Genomic DNA, 22,497 nt, shown 5'->3' with positions numbered 1-22,497 from the left:
TAAACCGCTTTATGTCCCACATAGGCTGTAATGGGGCTGAAAGGCGGCGTGCCCGCATGGTACCAAAATCGGTTCCTTGTGGGGAATTTGAAGGCAGGTGAAACAGAAGGTGGGATCTAGGTTCAAAAAACAACACCCAGCCCAATTGAGGCTGCCCCCACAAAACCATTGTAGGTCCCACATCGACCGTAATGGGGCTAGAAGGCGTGCGTGCAATTGTGTAATCATTCTTTTCAACCTTTATTTGTATTAGATGCTGCCCTAAATTTTTATTAGAGATGATTTGTATAACAGTTGTTGCCATATTTAGTCGGTTATACAAATTACATGGCTTTAGTCTTCGCGCTCATGCAAATTGCGCTAAAAATACTAAAACACTGATTGCTAACTGTTGCTAATTATGTGGTTACTGTGGACAGCCTGCAACTCTCGGCACGATATTACTGTTCAGAACACACATCTCCATAGCCTCAGAAAGATGTTCATCAAGTCATTTAGGCTAGAATATTGTTATGAATTATTGCAAAATTTATATTGTGGCTGTTTAGAAAGTGCAGACATGTATAAAATAATTACTTTATTATGTGCATGAATATTGATTGGTGAAACTTGGACTAGACTTCCCATAAATTTCCTGTGTCAGACCCCTATGGGAATAATGTGGGCAAGCCCAAGTGCGGCTTGCGCTATAGAACCAGCAACGGTGCTATGTGCTATGTCATTATCTGAGGGGCTTACCGAAATAAAAAAAATGTTCATCCAGAGTGGCTGCCCGAATCTGTCCAAAGTAGGACCTTCGGGGGGAGCTGGCGGGATGTGCCCTTTTGGCAATGCGGGTAAAAGATGGGCAACCCCGCAAGGGCTGCCTGCATCGGTCCCTAGTGGGGCCCATCGGGGCTTTGTCGACAAGCCCCCTTGAGGCCTATGTCGGCCCCTCTTGCTGCACCCACATTAAGCCCACCGTGGCTCTCCTGCAGTGCCTACATCGGACCCACCGGGGTCCACCCTTCATAGCCCACTTTGTGCTACTTGGGTTGCACTACATGTAATGCCCATGCCCATTTCTTCTTAATTTCCACTAGAATGTCAGTAACTTGAGTTATTTCTCTCACCCACTCTGCATGCTTCCTATCTCTTAATGTTACCCCTACCATTTCTCGTTCCATAGCCCTCTGAGTTGTCCTCAACTTAAATAGAACCCTTTTGGTTAGCCTCCACGTTTCAGCCCCATAGTTGATGTAGTGCGAAGAGAAGATAACCGATGGTCGCTTAGGATAACAAACTTGATTCCAAGGGAAGGAAAGCGTAGCAGGGGGCGGCAGAACGTTAGGTGGGCGGATGACGTTAAGAAGTTCGAAGGGGTCATGTGGATGCAGCTAGCACAGAACCGGGTTAAGTGGAGAAATATGGGAGAGGCCTTCGCCCTGAGTGGGTATAATCAGGCTGATGATGGTGATGAGACGTCGATGATCACACGAAATCTCCATGAACCCTCTTTCTACCGCACGACAATGACAGGAACAGCCCAAGTGCCGGGCGACTGCTATGTCACCTTCTTGCATAGCATGTCCTTCACTTGCTCATGAATGACTTACGCTTAGATGGGGACACGCGATATGCCTTTTGACTGATGGGACGAGACGAACCATTGTCGATAGTATGATGGGTCTGAGACACAGGGTGTATTTTTCCATTTTTTCAGAAAAATCAAACATAGGCGAGACGTGTAGAATAATATTCACAAGCGTAGGTTGAGGCGAGCTTAGATCGGAGCTGATCATGTGGAAGGCATCAGTGGCCTAAGGTACGGGTGCAGTCGTAGCATCTGGGACCAAAGCAAAGACGCTGCACGCCTGTTGGTAAAACTACAGGCTCGGACAATGGGTTCAGCGTCCATAACGAAGCACTGCCGTGGTGCACGGAGATCATACAATGAGAATTATAAACATTTTGGTTGAGGAAAGCTGCGTGAATTGGTTGCACCACTGCCTGAAATGTCGTCTGGTCAGTAAGTGGAACGTCCACTGGGGTGATCGTGGCAGCCAGGTGGAACTACTCTGTCTTTGGTAATACTAAAAACTGTTTCTTCGTTACGGCCGCTTTCAAAAGGACGGCAGATTAGCACCGTTAGTATAAACATCTTCATTTTAGCAGTCCATGGTAACACCACAAAACTTCAGAAAGTCTATTCCTATTATAAAGTCATGCGTTTAATGGGGTAGCACAAAAATTCGGCTTGAAAGCTTGCACCACCCGCATACACTTTGGCAGTACACACACTCATAGGCCGTGACACCTCTCCACTAACACTACTAAACGTTCAAACACGATCGCATTGAGACATCAGTTTGTGTCCCAAAAAGCGTTGAAACCCATAACTCATTTCAGAGACTGTCGCACTCACATCCACCAAAGCTGACGAACACACACCACCAATGAATACATTTTTGTTTCTGAGCATTACAGCCGAACGGAGGAAAGTATTGGTGCTCTGCCTTCGCGCCGCCTCACTCGCATTGGTCGCGGTGGATAGTTTTTCTTACGAGGTGATACGGAGCATCACCAGGATGATGGGGAAAGTCGCGCACTGAAAGCAGGTAGAGGATAACACTTCTATCAGATCAGGGTGACAGACGTAAAGATTAGTAGTGTGGCTTTTTGGGCTTGTTGGTACATAGCTCCAATACACTAAAGCACAGAAAAAGACGAGGCCACACCCAGACGGGAGACGAACATCAGGAGCGCTAACTTCCAACAAATTTTATTCTCCTGAAGCATCACATTTATACCACAGAAAACAGGAATCACGTGTGAAAACCGTATCAATGCCTTGGAACAACGAGCTCTTTATCTGAGAGAATGGAAGGCGTGCTTGCACACGCGCATCGTGACATGATTATTTTTCGGCTTCAATGATTTCGCGCGTTATTCTTTCTCTGCTTTTTCCTATTACCATACTTCAAAGAAAGGCTTACAGGTTTTTGACTTGCATGCGCGAATGTGATCAACCAGCGATCCGCCTTGCCCGTTTCTGACGTTGCGAGCGTGTTCCATTAGGCGCTCGTTCAGACATCTCCCCGTCTGGCCAATGAATGCTTCCCGCATGACAAGGAAAATTTATACACAACACCTTCATCTCACATTACGTAGTGCTTCTGGTGCCTAGTTGCGCATTGGCGCACTTTGTTGATGTTAGTTTCTCCCAGTTTGCACAACGTTGCAAGTTTTTTCGATAGATACTTGTTCGGGACTTTGCGGTAATATGCGCGCAGCATTTGATTGCCATAAAAGAGGTAAGTATTGCCGATCGTTCGGCAGCGTTGGATTCGCCGGGCGAATATCGCGTGTCGGCACCCTACTGCGGCAGTACCTGTCGATACGACCGAAAACGATTCCTGGCGAAATAAAAAAATCGTCCTCGTGACTTCTGCTCTTCTGTGCCTTTCTCTGTACAATTAATATGGCTCCACGCACTTGGCGAATGATTTATAAAAATAGGTGGTCACTTAGCAGCATTCTTTAAGGGCCTGTAAATTGTATGGCGTAAGTTAGCGTGGTGTAAACAAAGTAGTAGTTTCTTTAAAGTATATACTGTTTCATTGTCATTTTTTTTCTCAAAGAAATAATTTCAAATAGGTAATTGGGCCGAATAATTAATACCTTTGTCATATATATAACGCGGAAAATAGCATAGGCGAGTCTGAACATCTCCGAGTTTGTTTCACTGGGCTTGCGCTCACACTATACTTTAGAACATTAGTTACAGAAAAAATATATAAACACAAAGCCAGAGTTCCTCAATACTTTTTTTCTGGTCACGAAACTCCCGCCAAAGTTTAATATAGGGTCAGCGCTGGCCGCTAGGGGCGCAGTTGAGCACCGAAGGGCATGCATTCGCTGTGGGTTCTGGAGGTGACCGTCATATTTAGTTTTATTTGCCCCTATAAGTTCAAATTGTCTCGTCATTCTCGTATTAGTTAACGTACGGTAGTGCTCCCCATTAGGCAATTGCACGAGAGACGATGACAACGCTAATAATATAAGCGGAACAGACGCCAGGCGTGAAACTAACTGCACAGAATAGAAACTGTTGTGAATGAAATTGATAACGCTGCGGCACACTTAGCCCCACTCTGACCCCACTAAACGAGCCGCACCACCATTTACTTGTTTCCTGCCTATACGCTGCTCTGTCCGATCGGCAGCTTGCAGCACGCAAGCAAAAACGCCACCTAAGTTCCTGTTGAACACGTCGCGCGTGATGGCTACGCTAAGGTTGAGTAACAGATCATCGTTACCCGGTATCGATTGGTTGACCAGTAGCGAATCCATTTTTTGTGCTTCATTTGCCTTTGTCGCTCTATGGTGATGGCCACTGGCGTGCCGATGTCAGGCTACAGTGCCACGATATCGTCATAGAGAAAGACATTGGTAAACAGTGGACCCTCCCAGAGGGCCCATTTAACTGTAGCGCACCAAACCGCCGGCGGCTACTACCTCCGGTCTTGCTGAACGCGACGCTATTTGAATGGTTGTATGCACTGCGCCCGTCCCTGCCCTTTTGGCGCATTATTTTGGTTTTACGTGGTCTGCTATGGCTTCCTTTATTTTCAGCATGTTTAACAACACGGAAAATCAATTCCCAGTTCTCTAATCTGGCCATCAACGCAGCTGCGCCACAGCCTTTGCAAAACAGTATTGCAGAAAAGACGCCAAGGGTTTTGTGAAATGAATATCTATTTTGCTGCATATAAAACACATAAGAGATGCAACAGATGTAGGCGGATCCATTGACCAATGTTCACACACATTAGGCGATGTGCACAGTCCAGAAAAATAAAAATACACAAAGCGAGAAACAGCACTTAGGTATAGACAAAAGTAGCATAACGTTGATTTCCGAAATAAGGCAAATGATATGTAACAAAACAGGCATTATACATAAAATAAACAGTCCCAGTTGCAACTACTTTAGCAAGGGTAACTTGTATTGTTCAGGGAAGAGAGGAGCACTGACGCTCGGGGGAAGGCAACACCGCTCACTCGTCACATCTTCCGTGCTTCGGCTGCAGTCCATGGGTACGTGCAGTGCTGTTGGAAAAGGAATGAACATGAGGCAGAAGGTTGCAATGAAATGTAAGGCCACTGCGCCGTGCCCACATCTATGCATGTAGGTGCGTACTTAAGACTTGGTGAGCAGCAGTTATGGTCAAGAACAGAAAAGCTGCCATTCGTAAAATTGATACAAAAGCTACTCTTGCAACGTAGAGGTTAGGTAATGCAGGCTAACCGAACCTATCTGAAAATACATTTCGACAGTGAGTGAAATAACAGCCACCAAACTAACAATATTCCTCTAAAGCACGGAACAGCTAAAGCAATGAAGCTTGCAGCATAAAACATTTCTCACTTTAACTTTGTTTCGGTAAATGCAACGCCACACCACGCAAAACTAGCCGTTCGCAAAACCGCGGCCTGGCCTCGCCGCGGCCGGCGAGCACGCCATGTTGGCTTGCCCTTCATACGCGACTTTGTGAAGCGCAGACCACCATGCTGAGCTAAACTGCCCGAAATGCCTCCAAGTTTGACAAGAATGAAACATATCTCACCTTGCGGTTGCCATGTAAACGCGACACCACGCAAAACCGCGTCACGCAATGGCCCGTCGCCGCGGCCAGCACGCCTTGTCAAGCCTGTTAGCTTGCCCTTCACGCGCGACTTTTTGAAGCGCAGTCACCGCCGTACTGAGCTAAACTGCCTGAAATACTGCGCAGTTTGACAAGAAAGTCAAGAATTGAACATTTCTTAGCTTACCATCGCCCATGTTAAACGCAACACTTAAAGAACTAGCCGTTCGGCAAACAGCGTCAGGCCTGGCCGCAGCGGACGGCTAATACGCAATGTTGGCACAACGGCGGGCCTTGATGCCTTCACATGCCACTTTGTCCAGCGTGCTGAGGTAAACTGTTCGAAATGCAGCTCAGTTTCGCAGGAACACCACATATGAAACCTCGACGCGGTTGGAAACTGCCGGATCCTCACGAACAGAGCCTGAACTTGTATATGCCTGAACAGCCGGCGCGCCTGTTCACGAGCTGCGAAACTTAAATGCCACCAGCCGGCGGGGTCGTGGTAAACTGCTTCAATGCAGCGTAGTTCAGCAAAAAACGTTGCTCACCTTGACGTCGTTCCAAACTGCAGTCGTTCCGCGTAGCAGCCCAAGAGACATAAAAATATGCGGTCTGTGCCGCACAGACCCGGCGAGCCACGAGCAGACAACCACACGCTCTTTCGACAACTTTCTGTTGTCTGCTCCGGCGGGCCACCGCTGCCAAGGTATATGTACTAGGTAGCGAAGGCTCCATAGACGCCCATACGTACAAAACATGACGGCTCATGGGCTCCAGCGAACAATACAAATTGGGGAGGCCATGACATCAAAAGCGTCACGCTCACGTTCACTTTGACGCGAATTTTAAACAAGCTTTTTTTTTTTTTAAACCGCCGCATTGCATTGACGAGCGTGCATCTTTTGAAGGTTGTTGCCTTTCAGCGCGCGCCACCCGATCGAAACGCACGATAGACGCACGATAGAATTTTCTGTCGTATTTATGTCGCGCGACACATTTTTTTGTCGCGCGACAAAAGTTCTTGTAGTGCGTTGAGTCGCGCGACAGAAGGTTCTATCGCGAGTTCAGTCGCGCGACAAAGACACGTCTGGGGGGTTGTGTCGCACGACATACATATACCCTGTCCTTTGCCGTGCGACAAAGGCGCCTGTCGCAGGCTTTGTCGCGCGACCGACTTTTGTCGCAAGTACTGTCGTGCGACAGAGAGAGTCGGGCCGCGCGACAGAGAGGCGCATGCCTCGACAAATTGTCTGTCGTGGGTTCAGTCGCGCGACAGAGGTGCCTGTCGTCGTTTTGTCGCAGGACGGTATACCATCCTGCGACAGAGTCGTGCCGCTCAGCTGCCTGTCGCGAATTGCAGTCACGCGCCTGCGCGCGACAGAAGTTTTTCATGGGTGCAGTCATGCGACAGATTTTTCGTGTGCGTTCTGTCGCGGTGCGGCAGATTCCTTTCACCTCAACGGGACTGCGCGATATAGCTCAAATTCATCAATAAATTGTCTCAGTTTAAAAACTATATATTAAAAACAAATGGTCCTAAAATTTGTGCGCTTAACAATCAACAGTTAAGAGTCAATCGATGACATACTGTTTACAATTGGTAGTGAGATCAGTGAAGTGGTAAGGGAAGGCAGGAGGTAATGACTGAAGATCTGGGCCATAACTATATAGAATGAGAAGGCGGCATTTGACAGGTTTTCTGAGATCATATATGAATGACAATATATACCCCTCAAGACCAGGTGTTCCCCTGTGGGGCAGGAACCCGTGGAAGTGGGTAATAAAGAGAGTTACAGGGACCATGTAGTAAGCTGTGTAGATAGGAAATTATTAAGCGCAACATTATTCCATAGGAAGAGAGCAGGGAACTTTTGAGAACAAATGCTGATTACTGGCACAATATTTTTACACAATTAATAGTCAAACTGATGAATAATCAGGCCTGTATGTGGCTTAATTGTAATGCAAAAGCAAGATAACAGATGCCATAAGTATAATGGATTGTTACAATAAGAGAATTAAGGCAAGTTCTACAGGGTGCAGAAGAAATATCAAGGGCCAGCTGTGATTAAGAAGTGTGCAGGGTCAAGGTGGCATGTGCTTGGCACCTGATGGCATTACCTGGACAAATATGGGAGGTCTTTGTCCTAAAGTAACCATATTCAGGATAACATATATGCAATAACAAAGGTTGTACCTTGGCATATATATATTGCTGTCAAAGATTTCTTTTTGCTTGCATGCTTAATTTGCGAGCTTCTAGATAGCTAGCTAAAGAAAATTAAAGCAGCCTACATGCTTTATGTATGTGCAGTAATGAGCAAAAGTGGTATACACTCAGTTGGTGGGGAAGCTCGATAAATCTACCTTGCAATGACATATTACAATAGCTATCTGGGATAGGGACAATTGTGGCACTGCCCCATTTCATCGACATGCATGTGTCATTTTCTCTGTGCCTGTCGGTGTTGCTAGATGGCTTTTCGATGGAGGTTTCCAGAGCTCCACCACTGGTTAGGTGTTGTATACCACTTTTGCTCATGGCTGTACATCCTAGATTGCACAGTAAAAGAGAAAACAGGTCGGTTTGCATGAACTATAGCCTTCCCATTATCAGAGACCCATGTCACCATGGCAATCTATGCTTTTTAAAATGAGAAGCTTAACTATGAAGTAATGAGAAGCATAGAAGTAGGCACAGAAATTATTTATTGGGGTTATTCAGTAACACGCTAAAATGAAAGCATGCACTGCAGCCAAATTGAGGAGTTCAAAAATTGAGTAGTACAGTAATACAAACTACAGCCCAATTGCAAAAAAAAAGGAAATAGTGTTGAGCATATAATAAGAGCGCTGGGTGATCATATTTCGAGGCAATTGAAGTAACATGTACAGTAAGTACAGTAATACAAACTACGACCCAATTGCAAAAAAAAAAAAGAAATAGTGTTGAGCATATAATAAGAGCACTGGGTGATCATATTTCGAGGCAATTGAAGTAACGTGTACAGTAAGGCATGGACAGATTCCTGTACTGGGGTACACTGCTAGATCACATCTTTGTAGACAGATTGTTGATCAGTAAATGACTCTAGTTAACAACAAATGACAGTTCACATAAAACTGCAAAACCAAAGTGATACATACTCAACAATATATACATGTAGCAAAAAGCACAAGAAATTAGCAATAAGTAAAAACTATAAAAAGCACTTATATTTCAAAATAACAAACTAATAAAGAAACAGTACAAAATGTCAATTACATATGAAGATAAATGAGAGAAGGGAATGATAAGAATTTACTGTAGTCAACAATTTTGCAAGTCTGGAGAAAAGCTAGGACGTCAACAGAAAATAGACAAGGAAACAAAAGAGAAATAGGTCCTTTAACATGGACACTTCATTGGTACTGCTGGACATAAATGAACAGGTGAGCTGCTCATACCTCTCTGCATGCTTCCAAGTTCAGAGAAAAGTATGCATGATTTGAGAGAAATTCTCCAGCAGGTATGTTACCTCACATTCACAAAAGAAAGAAAAAAACTGTCTCAATAGCAGTGTTATGTACTTCTTATAAACAGTAAAATGTATGTTTAAGTCACAATTATTGGAGTAATAATATAATATGCTGAAATGGGTGTGGTTTCATCATTACGGCCTCGTTGGTCTGCAACACACTTGATCATTAGATGGTTTATGTCAAATTCCACAAATGCTGCTTTCAGAATCTTCAGCAACACCGAACATTGGAGAGTCGATAATCCATTGCTAAACAGCAAACAGGACAAAACAGCAGCACATTTGCACGAAGCAGTTCATCTGTAAACTGGAATATAGTTTCATATATGCAGCAGAAAATATAAAGAGCTCTAAAAAAGTTAAATATACATCAGTAAACAAGTACTTTAACCCGAATGATTAATCTTTAACCTAAGGTAATGTTGAACAGCCGTTTGCATTAGGTAGCAAAGCAACACTAATCCATAGAAACTATCCCGGCAACTCTCTTAATATGGCCCTCGAAAAAGCAAGCACTTTAAACCACAACGATGTGCTATTGAAACGACCAAAGACCAACACTGAATGCCAGCCTTATTTTGTAACTAAATACTTCAATGCCCTTCCAGACATAAACAATATTCTGCGGAAATACCATCCCATATACTAATGTGTAATGAACACCTGAAGAAAATATTTCCAGAGGCACCAAGGGTAACATACAAACATAACGCAAACCTCAGAGATATTCTAGTACATTCTAAACTCGAAAACAAGCATTCAATACAGGCACACCCTTGCTCTCGACCTAGATGTAAGACATGCAGTCACATACAAAAAGACACATGGTTAAAAGTAATGCAAGTGATTTCACTTTTCACATAAAATCAGGCTTTAACTGCACATCTTCAAACGTTATCTACCTTCTAGAATGCTCCTTCTGTCATAAACAGTACATCGGAGAGACAGGGCAACCAATGAACGTAAGGCTTAATGAACATCGAGCAGATACAGGCAAAAACCTCCCGAAAGCAGTTTCCAAGCATTTCAATCGGAAAGACCATCAGTTCGAAGAAATTAAATTATATGATCTCCAGTCAGGCTTTAAACCTGCAAGAGACATAAAATATAGAGAAGACGTTTCGGAGCCCCTACGGGTTCCTTAATCACAGTGAGGTGGACAAGGCGAGGGAATGAAAAAAAAAATTCCATTCCCTCACCTTTCCGCCTCATTGAGATCAAGGAACCCGTAGAGGTTCCGAAACATCTTTTTTTCATGTTGGCTTGGTCAGTGACTGCAATTCCTTTTACTCTAGGAATTTTTAAGCTCTACTTTCCCCTTCAGGCTGTCATAATTACCACGGCACTGAAATCCATCTGGCATTCAATCTATTTTATAATTATTTGCAATAACACAAACATATGAAACATTCTCTATCTGAAGGAACACACACTGGGTGACGACATCATCAGGTGAGAATAGCTGAAGATTTCGATTTGGAGGAGGACGCTTACAAAGGTGCATGTACTTGACATTTTGGAACACTGGCTCACAGATCACCAATTCTTGGCAAACAAGTGCAACCTTTCGGACATCTACAGTGAAGGAACATATGTCTATTACAAGGCAATAAACACCACTCTGCATCTTCAGACAATGAGAGGAAGTTTTCTGTGCTCGAGTGTATTGAGTGCTGTGAATTGCAATGCCATTAATTTCCACTCGTGCATAATGCATCATAGCAGGTACTTGCCCATATTCAGAGACAAACATCTCAGCCACAGTCTCTTCTAGAGGAACTGACCTCAATGAAGCTCCGAGCACATGGGTACCGGTCCCTCTTATGGCACGGGTCTTTATCATTCTATTTTTTCTTTCTAAAAGATGTAATGAGAGCTCCACAAATCTGTTTGTATTCCTCAGCCAAGTCTTCATTATACAACGTTCTGCGACCTGCAGAGGCACACCTTGTGCAGCAGTCACATGCTTCAATAGCTGCCCGTTTCCATTCTCAAATGGAAATGTGGAGATCCCCCATAAAGGCCCCAACATTTCAACACTTTTTGAAAGATGTAACAGCTGATGCACATTGAATGTTGCACTGCTTTGTCCATACAGTACCACTACTCTATTAACAAACAATGAAAGAAGCTGGTCTGCTTCAATTAAATCTACATCACTGACACATGTCTGGATCAGAAGGAAAATGCCTTGGCACAATAAAGAAAAATGATGCAGATACTTGTCAGGAATCAAATCCTTTAAACAAGGAAGAGCATAATATAGCATCCAGTACAGCCATTCGATCGCCTTCCAATTCTTGCGCTCACCAATTGGCCTAGGCAAGCGGCAGAATATAATTGGAGGCTTAAGTTGCTGAATTCGGCTCTCAAGCTCCTGAATATGTCTACCAATGTAAAAAGGTTTACCAACAGCAGTTAGCCACACCTCAGTCAGCTGCTGTGCAACTCCCTCTAGCACACAATGCATATAGTCGGGTGGCAAACTCCACACAAGGTTAAATCCTTGGAGGCCCATGAGAGGAGAAGGCCCTTTAACCCCATGCACAAGCTGGCGCTTACTGTGGGCATCCTGCATGTCTTGAACCATGTTGGTGTGGGTGCGTGGCAATGCCGACTGGCTGCCTGGAAGGTACCGAATAGTTCCTGCGAAAGATAAAGCATGAGTATTTTACAACAGTTATATTATGATGAAAAAATAGTGAAAATAACCACAAAGAAATAAAGGCAAATTAGCTTTCATTTTTATATGTACATGTTCACTCCGTGCTACACTTAAATGCACAGCAACCAGTCCGATTTCCAGCCTTAGCCAGGTTATATTTCGGTAAAAGTTGCTAAATTGAAATATGCACATTCAAACATCCAAATAAATGCACTAACAGCAATTAATAGATGATTTCCTATATGAAGCAACTGCTAAGAATCAATGGGGGAACAAATTCTTTTAAGTCATGTAGTGCCCTAGAGGTGTTTTGTAAAGTACACACAGTGGGATATCAGAACAGGAACTGTGAGCAGCCAGTGTCTGTGAGGGTTTAATTTGATGAAGCTGTACCATATGTAGCACATGCGACTTTTCAGTAACCTTGGACATGAAAATAAAAACACTATGGGCAAAACTGATATTGCAGTAACAGCAATGTCATACAGCACCGTATCGGGGTTCAAAATGCTATACTTATACAATTAAATGTCAACAGTGAACATTAGGTACCAGGATGGGATAAATGTAGTTACTGTTGACAAAGGCCTATCTACTTCATCCCATTCCTGGATTGCCATGCTGGTCAGTGCCAGCATTTCTTTGCATGACGAAATAAGGTAGGACATCCAAAAGCCATGACATGAATGATGGTGTGTTTATTAGAGCATCCATTCACACTTCCAGGCTACTAAGAAAGTTTATCAGATGACGCATGCCATACAACCAAATGCAGGCTCATAACACTACCAATATAGGTGGTGAAGAGAACAGTACAAAACCAGGTGCCATGGTGTCAAACAGTGTGTCCGTAGTAACAGAAATGGCTGCCAATGAATTTATTGCAGGTGTCCGACTTCCATGCATTATACCTGTCACATTTATACACTGTACTAATAAAAAAATCTTGTCCATATGTGCATCGAACAAAATAATGAAGTCAGCTGGTTGTCTACTTTCACAGGAGTTTGCAAATAAATCACAATGCAAAGTGAACATCATGCAAAATGGCTTACCATCAACAGCTGTTCCTTTGTGAAGGCACCAGGAGCACCCGAAATATCCATTAAATTGCTTCATATTCAGCAGCGTTGCTCTGGCAGGCGAGTCGACGCAGCAGCATGCCACAGCCACCCTAGACTGCACAGTTTCGTTGCCATGCCTCCACACTATGGTGCCAATTTCGTTGAATGCCTTCACAAATGCTTTCATAAATAAATATTGAGGAGGATGAGTTTTGGCAAACCACAGTGCTCCTACAATTACATTCTGGAAGCGAGCATTAAATGTCAGTTCATTAATAAGTAGCTGAACTGGCCACACGCTTGCTTTACTTGATTTGAACACTGGTGATCCATCGGTATTTATGGTGACTGTCATGTCACTCCACTTCGCTTTTACTCTGTTTCTTATGCTCCGGTAAAGCCGCCCGTCTGTAATGTCTGCAAACATTCCAGGTGCAGTTGAGGCCATCCCTTTCAAGCGTTCGAATAGTGCCATGGAGCAGTTTGACACAGCATTGTAGATTTGTTCCTTCAGGTCGAAAATAAGAAAGAAACTGCCTTTCGCTGTCAGCCACCGCACCGTTCTCGTAACACTGCAGCGCTTGCATGTGAATGTGTCAGTTCGTTCTTTTCTACTTTTTCTGCCAAAGTACTCGAAGCAATCCTGGCAAAAGAAGTGCACCTGAAGCGAGTCCAGTTCGGTCTCCCACAGCTTCCGAAACATGTGCGTGGAGTCGGGCACAACATCACACCCACAAAGAGTGTTGATCAGCTTCAAGAGCCCTTCGACCTGTGCCCAGGAGAGACCCGCATGCACGATGTAGGTCAAAACAAGAAGAATGGCCTGTGCTTTATTGATGGAGAGGTTCGGCAAGGATTCACTTGAACATTTTTCGAAGTATTCTTTCAATTCCTCATCACGCTTGCTGAATGATGCTGACGCGTCTTCGCACGGACGGCTGTCTTTGTTTCCCGTGTCATGCTTAACGAATGACGATTCGTATCCGGGATGCCCGTCTTCGCTGTCTTCGCCTACCTCAGAAAACGTCCTCGTCTCATGTTCGTTCGCCTCGCCTTGGCAGTCGAAATAATCTTCGTCGTGCTCACTGAAAGATGCTGACTCGCCGCCGTTCGGAGGGCCGTCGTCGCCATCCTCGCCGTCTGGCGCAGACTCGTCTCCGCTCGAAAGGCCGTCGTCGCCATCCTCGCCGTGTGGCGCAGACTCGTCTCCGCTCGAAGGGCCGTCATCGCCATCCTCGCCGTGTGGCGCAGACTCGTCTCCGCTCGGAGGACCGTGTTCGCCACCCTCACTCAGCGAGGTTAACTCGTGAACGTTTGCAGGGCTGTTCGAACTTCTGCTAGAGTGAGCAACGTCCGGCTCGTCGTCTCCTGACACACTACCACTCAGATCGCTAGCTTCAGCTCGCTTTAGCTCTTGGTACCGCAGCGTCTGCCTGGGTAAATCTCCCGGCTGCCCAGGCTCCAGGTAGCGGCGGTAACGTTTAGCTCGAGGAGGACTCATCACAGTACCTACTTCATCAATGAACCCGATGACTTCAGAAAACACGACGTTAAAATATATTGTGCACGAGATTCCCAGCACCTCAGGCTCCGCTCGGAACAAAGAGGAAAAAAACTGGGAAGTAGAAATCAGTAGAGGCGCGAGCAGAGAAAGGAAGGTATTGGATTGGATTGAAAAACATTTGTTGTCAGCAATGACCGATTTGTGGGCGCTTCAAGTCCGGCTTCAAGTCCGTCCTTTAGGTAACTCTTTCGCATACAAAATCCTGTTTTATTCGCATTGGAAATAAAGCTGGCTTACGGAAAGCTCCCACTATAAATTTTATGATAGATAATACCCCGATTCCTCAGGCACAAACCGTTCGCATTCTTGGTCTTCTTCATTCCTCTGGGACTGGCACCCCGTGGCTGAGGGTCATATCAGTAAGACCGCTCACGCTACTCTAGGTCTGATTCGTCGCATAGCTATGCGATCTGGCGGCGCGCGTGCTCACACGGCCCGCCAGCTTGTTCGCTCTGTCCTCCAGCCGCGTATAATTTACCAGGCACAGTTTTAACGTCTCACCCGCAGACAGTGGGACTCGAGACCATCAATCGTGAGGCTATGCGTGCAATAACATATCTTCCCCGCCTAACACCCATACTATAGAGGCACTATACCCATACCAGTACTTCAGGAGTACGCCCAGCTAAATACGCTCACTGAACTCGTTGATCAGCGGATGGCAAACAGAGCTCGCAAACAGTCTTTACAGCTACACCATTTAAAGACACTACCTCGATCCATGGTCGTACTGCCAGCTCACGGACAATCGCCCCATTGCTCCCGTCGGTATCATCCGCACATCTGCCTGAAGGGTGCATATTATATACCGATGCATCACATACTGCAGAGCGAGGAGTTACTTCTGTGTACAGTCCCTCTCATCCGCATCTCACCACTCAGGTGACATGTACCGCGGATACGTGCACTCGTCTGGCACTGGAACTTCAAGCCATTTACAATGCCATACATTCCCTTCCGCCAGTTCCTACATTCAATGCAGTTCATCTTTACACAGACTCTCTCACTGCCCTTAAACAGCTTAAGGGCGTTCGACGCACATTCCAAATAACACAGTCCATATACACTTGCCCTGTTCAAACCCAGGTGAAAATATTCTGCTGGTTTCCTGCTGGGATCCTGCTGGTTCCAGCAGTGCTGGTTTATTAGCACGTTCCCAGCAGCTGCTGGAACCAGCAGCTGCTGGGACCAGTAGCTGCTGGGACCAGCGGGTATTGGAACCATTGGCTGCTAGGTTTCAACCGAGGGCTGCATATAGTCAGAATTTGGTGGATTGGTTCTCCGGGGGCTTGTCAGCCTACGAGAATTTGGTGCAGTGACTGCCTTGGACTGCACAAAGAAAATAAAGGCAACAGCAGAGGTCATGACTCATAGTTTAATTTTATTTTCCATGCCCATATACATTCTGCAATCTGCATGGACACATTTTCCCTTCGAGACTGTGGTACTGCAGCAGGTGTGCTCCAGCTCCAACTCAGATGGTGCCATATGAAGGTAGCTGCATGAAAAAAAAAGACCCGAAAAATATGCTACCAAAACCATGCTACTGCACATAAAAGATGAATAATGGAAATTGAAAGCATCTACTTAAGAACCACATATTTGGTGCAAATCCACAAGAGAACTGGTCAAGTGTGATGCAAACCACGTTTAGAGAAAACTTTCAATGAACAGCGCTTCTACTAATGTGTGGGTGGCTAGCTTTTGCATGTGCCTGTGCAGACTGCACCAATGCCCGCACGCCCCCATGGTGTTTCATTCATTCAACCATGAGAATGCCACTCCTAGGAAAGTGTCTGCATTGCTTTAGGCAGATGCCACGTAACAACTGGTGCGGTATTACCAGAAAGGTTAGATGAAATGAGGGGCTCGTTATGATACAATTTAAAGGAGCGAAGTCCAAGGTAAATATTGGGGATAATTTGTCTTTTTAGGTTTGTTGTCGACGTTGACAAGAATGAGTGTTAAGATGATTTAGGGAGAAAGAATATTAAATGAAAAGTGGAAGGAAAAAAAATGCCGCTTTTCATTTTATATTATTTCTCCCTAAATCATCATAAGACTCATTCTTGTCAATATCAACAACAAACCTAAAAAAAAATTATCCCCAAAGTTTACATTGGACTCGTAGACTGTTCGCTCCTTTAAATTAAATCAGAGAGGTTAGAAGTATACCCATTGCTAGCCAGACATGACTGTTTAGCGGCATATTCTTTTAATCTTGTTTGGTATGCCACTCAAGTCATACACCCATACCCTGCAAATGGATTGACATGGAAAGATAGTCTAGTTAGTCTATTTGCAACGAACCGTATCGAATATTTGTTAACTTGCACAGTGTGTTAACTTGCGATTAGACGTTCTTTGAATCCTTGTCTGTTCACCATTGTTCGTACAAAGCGGAAAACAATCGGGTGACAAAGATATTTTACTTGCCGAAAATAGCACCAATGATACTTCGGCAAAATGATATGGCCTATTTTAAACTAGGGACGACAAAATTACCAGCTCACTTCGATAGTCACTCGACTAGTAAGCGGCTCTCATCACTGCCGAACTGCGCTGGCAGCGGTGCGCGCTTGAGTCACTGTTCTTTTCCTCCGTGCCTATAATAAGCTCTCGCAAATCCACTAGACGTTACACAACGCGAGGACTACCAAAAAAAAAAATGAAATGAGATGCACTTTTTTACTTACCAAACACACGCAGGTCCTAGGCCTTGCAGATGTCGCATCACATTTCTCAGTCTTGACAGAAGTTGTCACACCACCTTGACCGGTTCAAACTTACGTAGATGTTTCAGATAAAATGTCTTAAATAATTCATACTGACGACGACGTTTAAATATTGTAAAAAGCACAAAATACTCCTCCATTCGCAAACACGAGCCAGCACAAAACAGCTCACTACGTAAATGTCTGAACTTCGGAACGGCTTCTTTTGGCTTGTTGAGCGTCAACCGGAGACTGGTTACGATAGTGTCGTAAGCGCTCAAAATGCGCGTTTGTCAAACGTTACGAACAAATACTCCTGAAATATTTCAAATTGTGCTAATATTACTATTTGTATACCCTCTTACACGTAATTGCATTTGCTCTGCTCTGATCGTTGCACCAGATCGTTCGAAGGCGCGTCGTCTGCTACGCTAGCAGATAATGAAGGTGACAGCGGTAACAGCCTCATGCATTACGGCGTGATAAACAAAATTGTAAAAATCAAATAACATTTTTTGCACCTTTGATGTTTGCAATAGCTCATAGCGGCATACCACTGCGGCTAACGACCGAAAAAGAAAAAAAAAAAAAAGCTTAGCTTCTTTAAAAAGGTGTCTTTCGCAGCTACGGTGATATTTTGATCACGGAGCAGAAACATGGTGTAAAAACGGGTATATACTTTCCGTGCTGCGTTTTTGTAGAATGAATGAGCTCGCGATAGGGGAATGCAACAAGTTCTCACGTGCGTAAATGAACTTCATTACATGCGTTTGTAAACTTGGGTGGGTTACTTGCTGGTTCCAGTAGCATTCCAGGAGGGAACCAGCAAAATTCTAAAACCAGCAAAGAAAACCAGCAAGCACCCTGCTGGAACCAGCAAAGCCAGCAGGTTGCCTGCTGAGACCAGTAGACGTACACTGCTGGAACCAGCACAGCCAGCAGGTCGCCTGCTGGGACCAGTGAAAAACCAGCAGGTCGCCTGCTGGGACCAGTGGAAAACCAGCAAGCACCCTGCTGGAACCAGTACAACCAGCAAAAATCCAGCAGGCAACCTGCTGGTTCCAGCACAAACGAGCAGCTTCCAGCAAGAAACCACAGAAAATTTCCACCTGGGAAGTGCCCATGTCCTGTGCGCATACACTGGATTCGCGGCCATGCTCGCGATCCACATAATATTCAAGCGGATGCTATGATGCTCATAAACACATCAGGCGATCTACCACCTTCCCCTCTTCCCCCAGATCCGTTCCTGTCCCACGTTTCCGATTCGCAAGTTCTGCGCCAGCGAACACGCGCTCTCATTCCTCCGTGTTCGCACCCTCTCCCCCGTAGTCTTACTCGGCAGAAGGAGGTAACAGTGCGCCGGATCCGGGCAGGGGCGGCTCTGACCCCAACTGTTCGACATCGATGGCGGGAAAACGATCTACCAGTGACTGACAAGTGCCCTCATAATGACACTCCACCTGATGTCTGCGATGTGCGTCACTTTTGGACGAGTCCATCAACGACTCACATTAGGCAACGGATAATCATGAAGGTGGGCCTGCGGTGGAATCGCGATTGTGATTATGAGAAATGGACAATGGACAATCGCTACACTGCCAACCTTCTCGAATACATAAGCGCAACTGGACTTCACTCCTTTTAACTTTCTATCTCCTGCATCCCATTCCCCGTTTCTCAACTTATGCCTTGTGGCAAACTTTTCAAAAAAAAAAAAAAAGTCCGTTGCTTTCAGCGACCTTTTGAGCCCCCTCAGTAGCCCGAACTTGCGTTAACGGGTCTGAGCTGGCCAGTATAAGCCTACCACCGCTCAAAAGAAGGGACTGGTAGTAGGTCTGCTGGTGGCGGCGCTTTTTTGCAGCTCCATAATGATCGTATCCTGCTATTTCACCGCAGTGTTTACAATTTGGATTGTGTTGTGCTGGGTACATGTGCGCTAATTTAGAAGGGCTGAAGAAGGCACGCGTCTGGAGCCGACGCCAGATTACTTCCTGCCTTTTGTCGTTTCTTGTCTGGTGGAGGACATATCCGCCTTTCTAGCTTAAAGTGATTAGTGCAGTCATAAAATAAGATTAGTGCATCTCTCGAGAAATTGGGGGAATCAACCTGGCTCACTGCTCGGCTGACATAACCTCGAGCTATACTGTGAGCCAACTTGTTTCCTGTGTTCCCCGTGTCCGTTCGTTATGCATTGCGGGTGAAAGGAGCCAAAAGCATTTTACGCAAATAGCTTTAACTTGCTAGGTTGGAACCACATATTTTGGACAACTTTTTATTTATTTATTTGTTTTTTTTTTTTTTTTTTGCTGGAATAGAAGAACATTTTCAGTGTTTAAACTGTTCGGATATTTGGGGCATTTCGCGAACTGCTTGAGTGCACACTGCTGATTATCTGCTGCGTGTTTTTTGTACTGTTTCCAAGGCGGCAAACTAAAATGTCCGAACAAGAAAAAAAGTCATGTCAAATGTCCAACGCATTACTTGAGAGTGCTTGAGAAGCATGGAATAAGTTTGTCTCCATAGTGTTTTGTTTTCCCTCTAGGTAGGGAGGTTTTCCTTGTTTTGGCTTTCTGCCATAACCAAGCCCTAACTAGCCACAGACATATCCGTACCTGAATCCGTCTTCGTGTTTTATGTTTTTACCGCCTCGGGCACTTCTGGCACCGCCATAGTTTGCTGTTGTTTTATTGTCGTGCGAGGTAATTTTTGTCAAGGAAATGCTCGTTCTCATTCAATACGACGGAGAGGATAAAAAGTACGTTGTCACAGACGACGATGTCAGAGGTTTTAAACCGAATGATATTGAGGATTTCGAGCGTGGGAAGCTGTACGATGTGTTCTGGGAAGGAGACGAACACACTCGAGGAGGATATTACAAGGCGCGGCTAATTCACATGACGGGTAAGTGTACGATGCTTTGAAGCGTTCCTGAACATTGTCTTAACATCCCTTAGTTATTATTGTATGTTGAAAATCGCAGAGACAGAAGAAGGAATGAAAACCTGGCGCGCTAACCGCCGTATGGCAGCGCGCAAGAGTTCGGGAAGCGCGGGCCCACCACAAAAGAAGGTCTGATTTTTTTTTAATTTCTTACGGAGCTTCATGCATTTAGCTTGCAGGAGTCAGTAAATCAATTATCGCCGAACCTGTGGAGTTTTTAACAGTTACAGTGGGGTCATATTTCACAGGTCATAATTAACTTTTGAGGTGTGCATCCTATTGCAAGGAAATATGCCTGCACGTAGTCCACGCCTTGTCCGTTGATACTTTACGTGTGATATTGGCCGTAGTGAGGTTATAATTCTGTTCTACTAACAAACATATATCGAACCGGGCAAAAAGCACGGGTTAACCATCCTTTGAAAACACGGTAACACCCTTGCTATGAAAATTCATGCAATAAGAAAATTCAAGCAGCGCAGTTCAATGCAGAGTTTGCAGCTGAATAATTGTGAAACTCGTTTTGTTCTTAGCACTGAAGTAAGGCACAGTCTTGTATTTTCGACTGTAGCACATGACAAAACAAATGTTAGGAGAAACATATTAAGCTTGTCAAGCCGATTAAGTGAACCAGTACGAGAGTTGTACCTCACTAGCGAGTACAACATCATGCTTTTAAGTATGGAAGTGAGGGAAGGAAATTATGGTCATATTTTGACTATGAATAAACTTATAGAGCAGCAGTGGGACTGCCACATGAAGACGTGAGGTGGAAAAACTACTAATTTTGCTCCCATACAGCCAAGCATTTTAAATTGCAGTAAGCTCCATCTATAGCAATTACTTAGTGTTGTCGTCTTCCCATTATTTCACTTTTTCTCCTCTGGGTACCTTCACTCACACTGGTTAAACTAAACAGGTGAGTTGGTGATACATTTTAAGGGCAACAGCATAAGAGAAGTGAACAGGAAAAGAGAAATCACAGGATAAGTGCTCATCCTGTGCTTCTTCTTTCCTCTGTCTTTCACACTGTCGCCCTTAAAATTTCATAACAGTATCATGTGGATGTCGAGCAACTGGCGATACAGCACTCTGTGGCAAAGCAGAGTGCAGAAAGAGGCAGCAATCACTTTGCATGCATATGCAGTCATGGACGAAAATTTACGGGATGCAGATTTACAGAAACAAAATTCGCTTCTATGTTGCTTCACCAGCCGGTCACATCGCATTACTCAAGCAGACGTAAAATGCATGTCTGTTCATCTCATTCATATGCTGTGCCTGACAGCACCGCTATAACTTCTTCTTCACGCGCCATCTCACAAACTTCTGTCGATCACTGTGCAATGTCAAAAGCAGGTGAGATAGGTATCTTATTTAATGGCTAAAGAACATCATTGCTAAGCCAACAGACAGGCAGCCACCTACCCTTCTCATTTTGCATCGCCTTGAGAATAACTGTTTCGAGAAGCATACTCCTGAAACAGCGGGGCAAATCCAACAGACCCCATTTCAGGGGACCACTGACATCTAATTTGCAAGCTTCTTTCTATTTCAGCCGAAACTAAATTCCAAACATAAAGTTTCAGCAAAGAGAGCAGCCGAGGATGAAGTGCTCAAAGGAGCAATGTCGGAGAGAAGTGTGGATGGCGGGGAGACCAGCACGGTCACCAGGCATCAAATAGAGATGCAGAAACTTCAGACTGAAGTTGAATCGCTTCAGCAGGAAAACAAGCGTCTGTCAAGCCTGAATGAAGCCCTGCAAAGGGCTTTATGCTCAAAAATTTTTGACAAAGGTATACCAATAATTTAGGCTGCAAATGCTTGCGTGTTGTAACGTCCTATCAAAGTCTTTGATTACTTTTCCTCTAGTTTCTGTCTGCTGCTTCACGTGTGCTATCATTAGGGTCACTAAGTGCTCTGTAGAAGCAAAAGTTTTTTTTTTGTATTGGAGAAACTAAAACGGAAATGGAATTGATTTTCTGCCTCAACTGCTTATCATTGCTAGGATCTGCACTATGCAAGAACTGCATTCAAAAGCTGCTTGCAAGATGTATCTAGGTCGCATGAAAATTTGCTGTGCAACATCAGATTGTGCTATCATAGCCATTTATTCTGTTCATTACTGCAAAACTGAGAAAAGCAAGAATTGTTTCATAGTTTTTGAGGTCAACAGATAGCATCTCTTGCTTGTTGGGCCTAGTATGTTCTGTAAACGTGCTTCTCTTTCAGTTACCTGTGTCTGTGATGTCCGTGCATTTTAATCTTCCTTCTTTTGCTAGCTCCTCCTTCCTCTTCAATAGCATGATCAATGTATTGGCCCAAGAGTAAAACATTTGCTGCATCTTTCATTTTCTGAAAATCGCTATTCTTTTTTCCTCCATTTTAACTTCTCG

At 44.6% G+C, this 22,497-nt stretch overlaps 1 protein-coding gene and 1 long non-coding RNA gene across 2 annotated transcripts in view; both read right to left on the bottom strand.

Moving 5' to 3' along the window:
• LOC146177286 (uncharacterized) overlaps positions 1–14,281 on the bottom strand; it is a 46,527-nt gene extending 32,246 nt beyond the window's left edge. The window contains exons 1-3 of the mRNA XM_084581508.1: positions 12,872–14,281; positions 10,646–11,797; positions 5,018–5,091 (exon numbers count right to left, since the gene is read on the bottom strand). Coding sequence (XP_084437634.1) covers positions 5,018–5,091; positions 10,646–11,797; positions 12,872–13,583 — 1,938 coding nt within the window. The 5' untranslated portion in view covers positions 13,584–14,281. The remainder of the gene's footprint in view (positions 1–5,017; positions 5,092–10,645; positions 11,798–12,871) is intronic.
• Positions 14,282–15,805: 1,524 nt separating this feature from the next.
• LOC146177285 (uncharacterized) lies at positions 15,806–17,512 on the bottom strand. The gene is made up of 2 exons (XR_014701297.1): positions 17,141–17,512; positions 15,806–15,942 (listed from the first exon to the last, which is right to left on the bottom strand). It is a non-coding gene; the product is annotated as an uncharacterized LOC146177285 (long non-coding RNA).
• Between the last annotated feature and the right edge of the window lie 4,985 nt (positions 17,513–22,497).

Source organism: Amblyomma maculatum, chromosome 10 (genome assembly GCF_055883805.1).
Source record: "Amblyomma maculatum isolate TAMU_Amacu chromosome 10, ASM5588380v1, whole genome shotgun sequence".
Classification (NCBI taxonomy): Eukaryota; Metazoa; Arthropoda; class Arachnida; order Ixodida; family Ixodidae; genus Amblyomma; species Amblyomma maculatum.
This window is presented reverse-complemented; position numbering and strand designations above follow the sequence as displayed.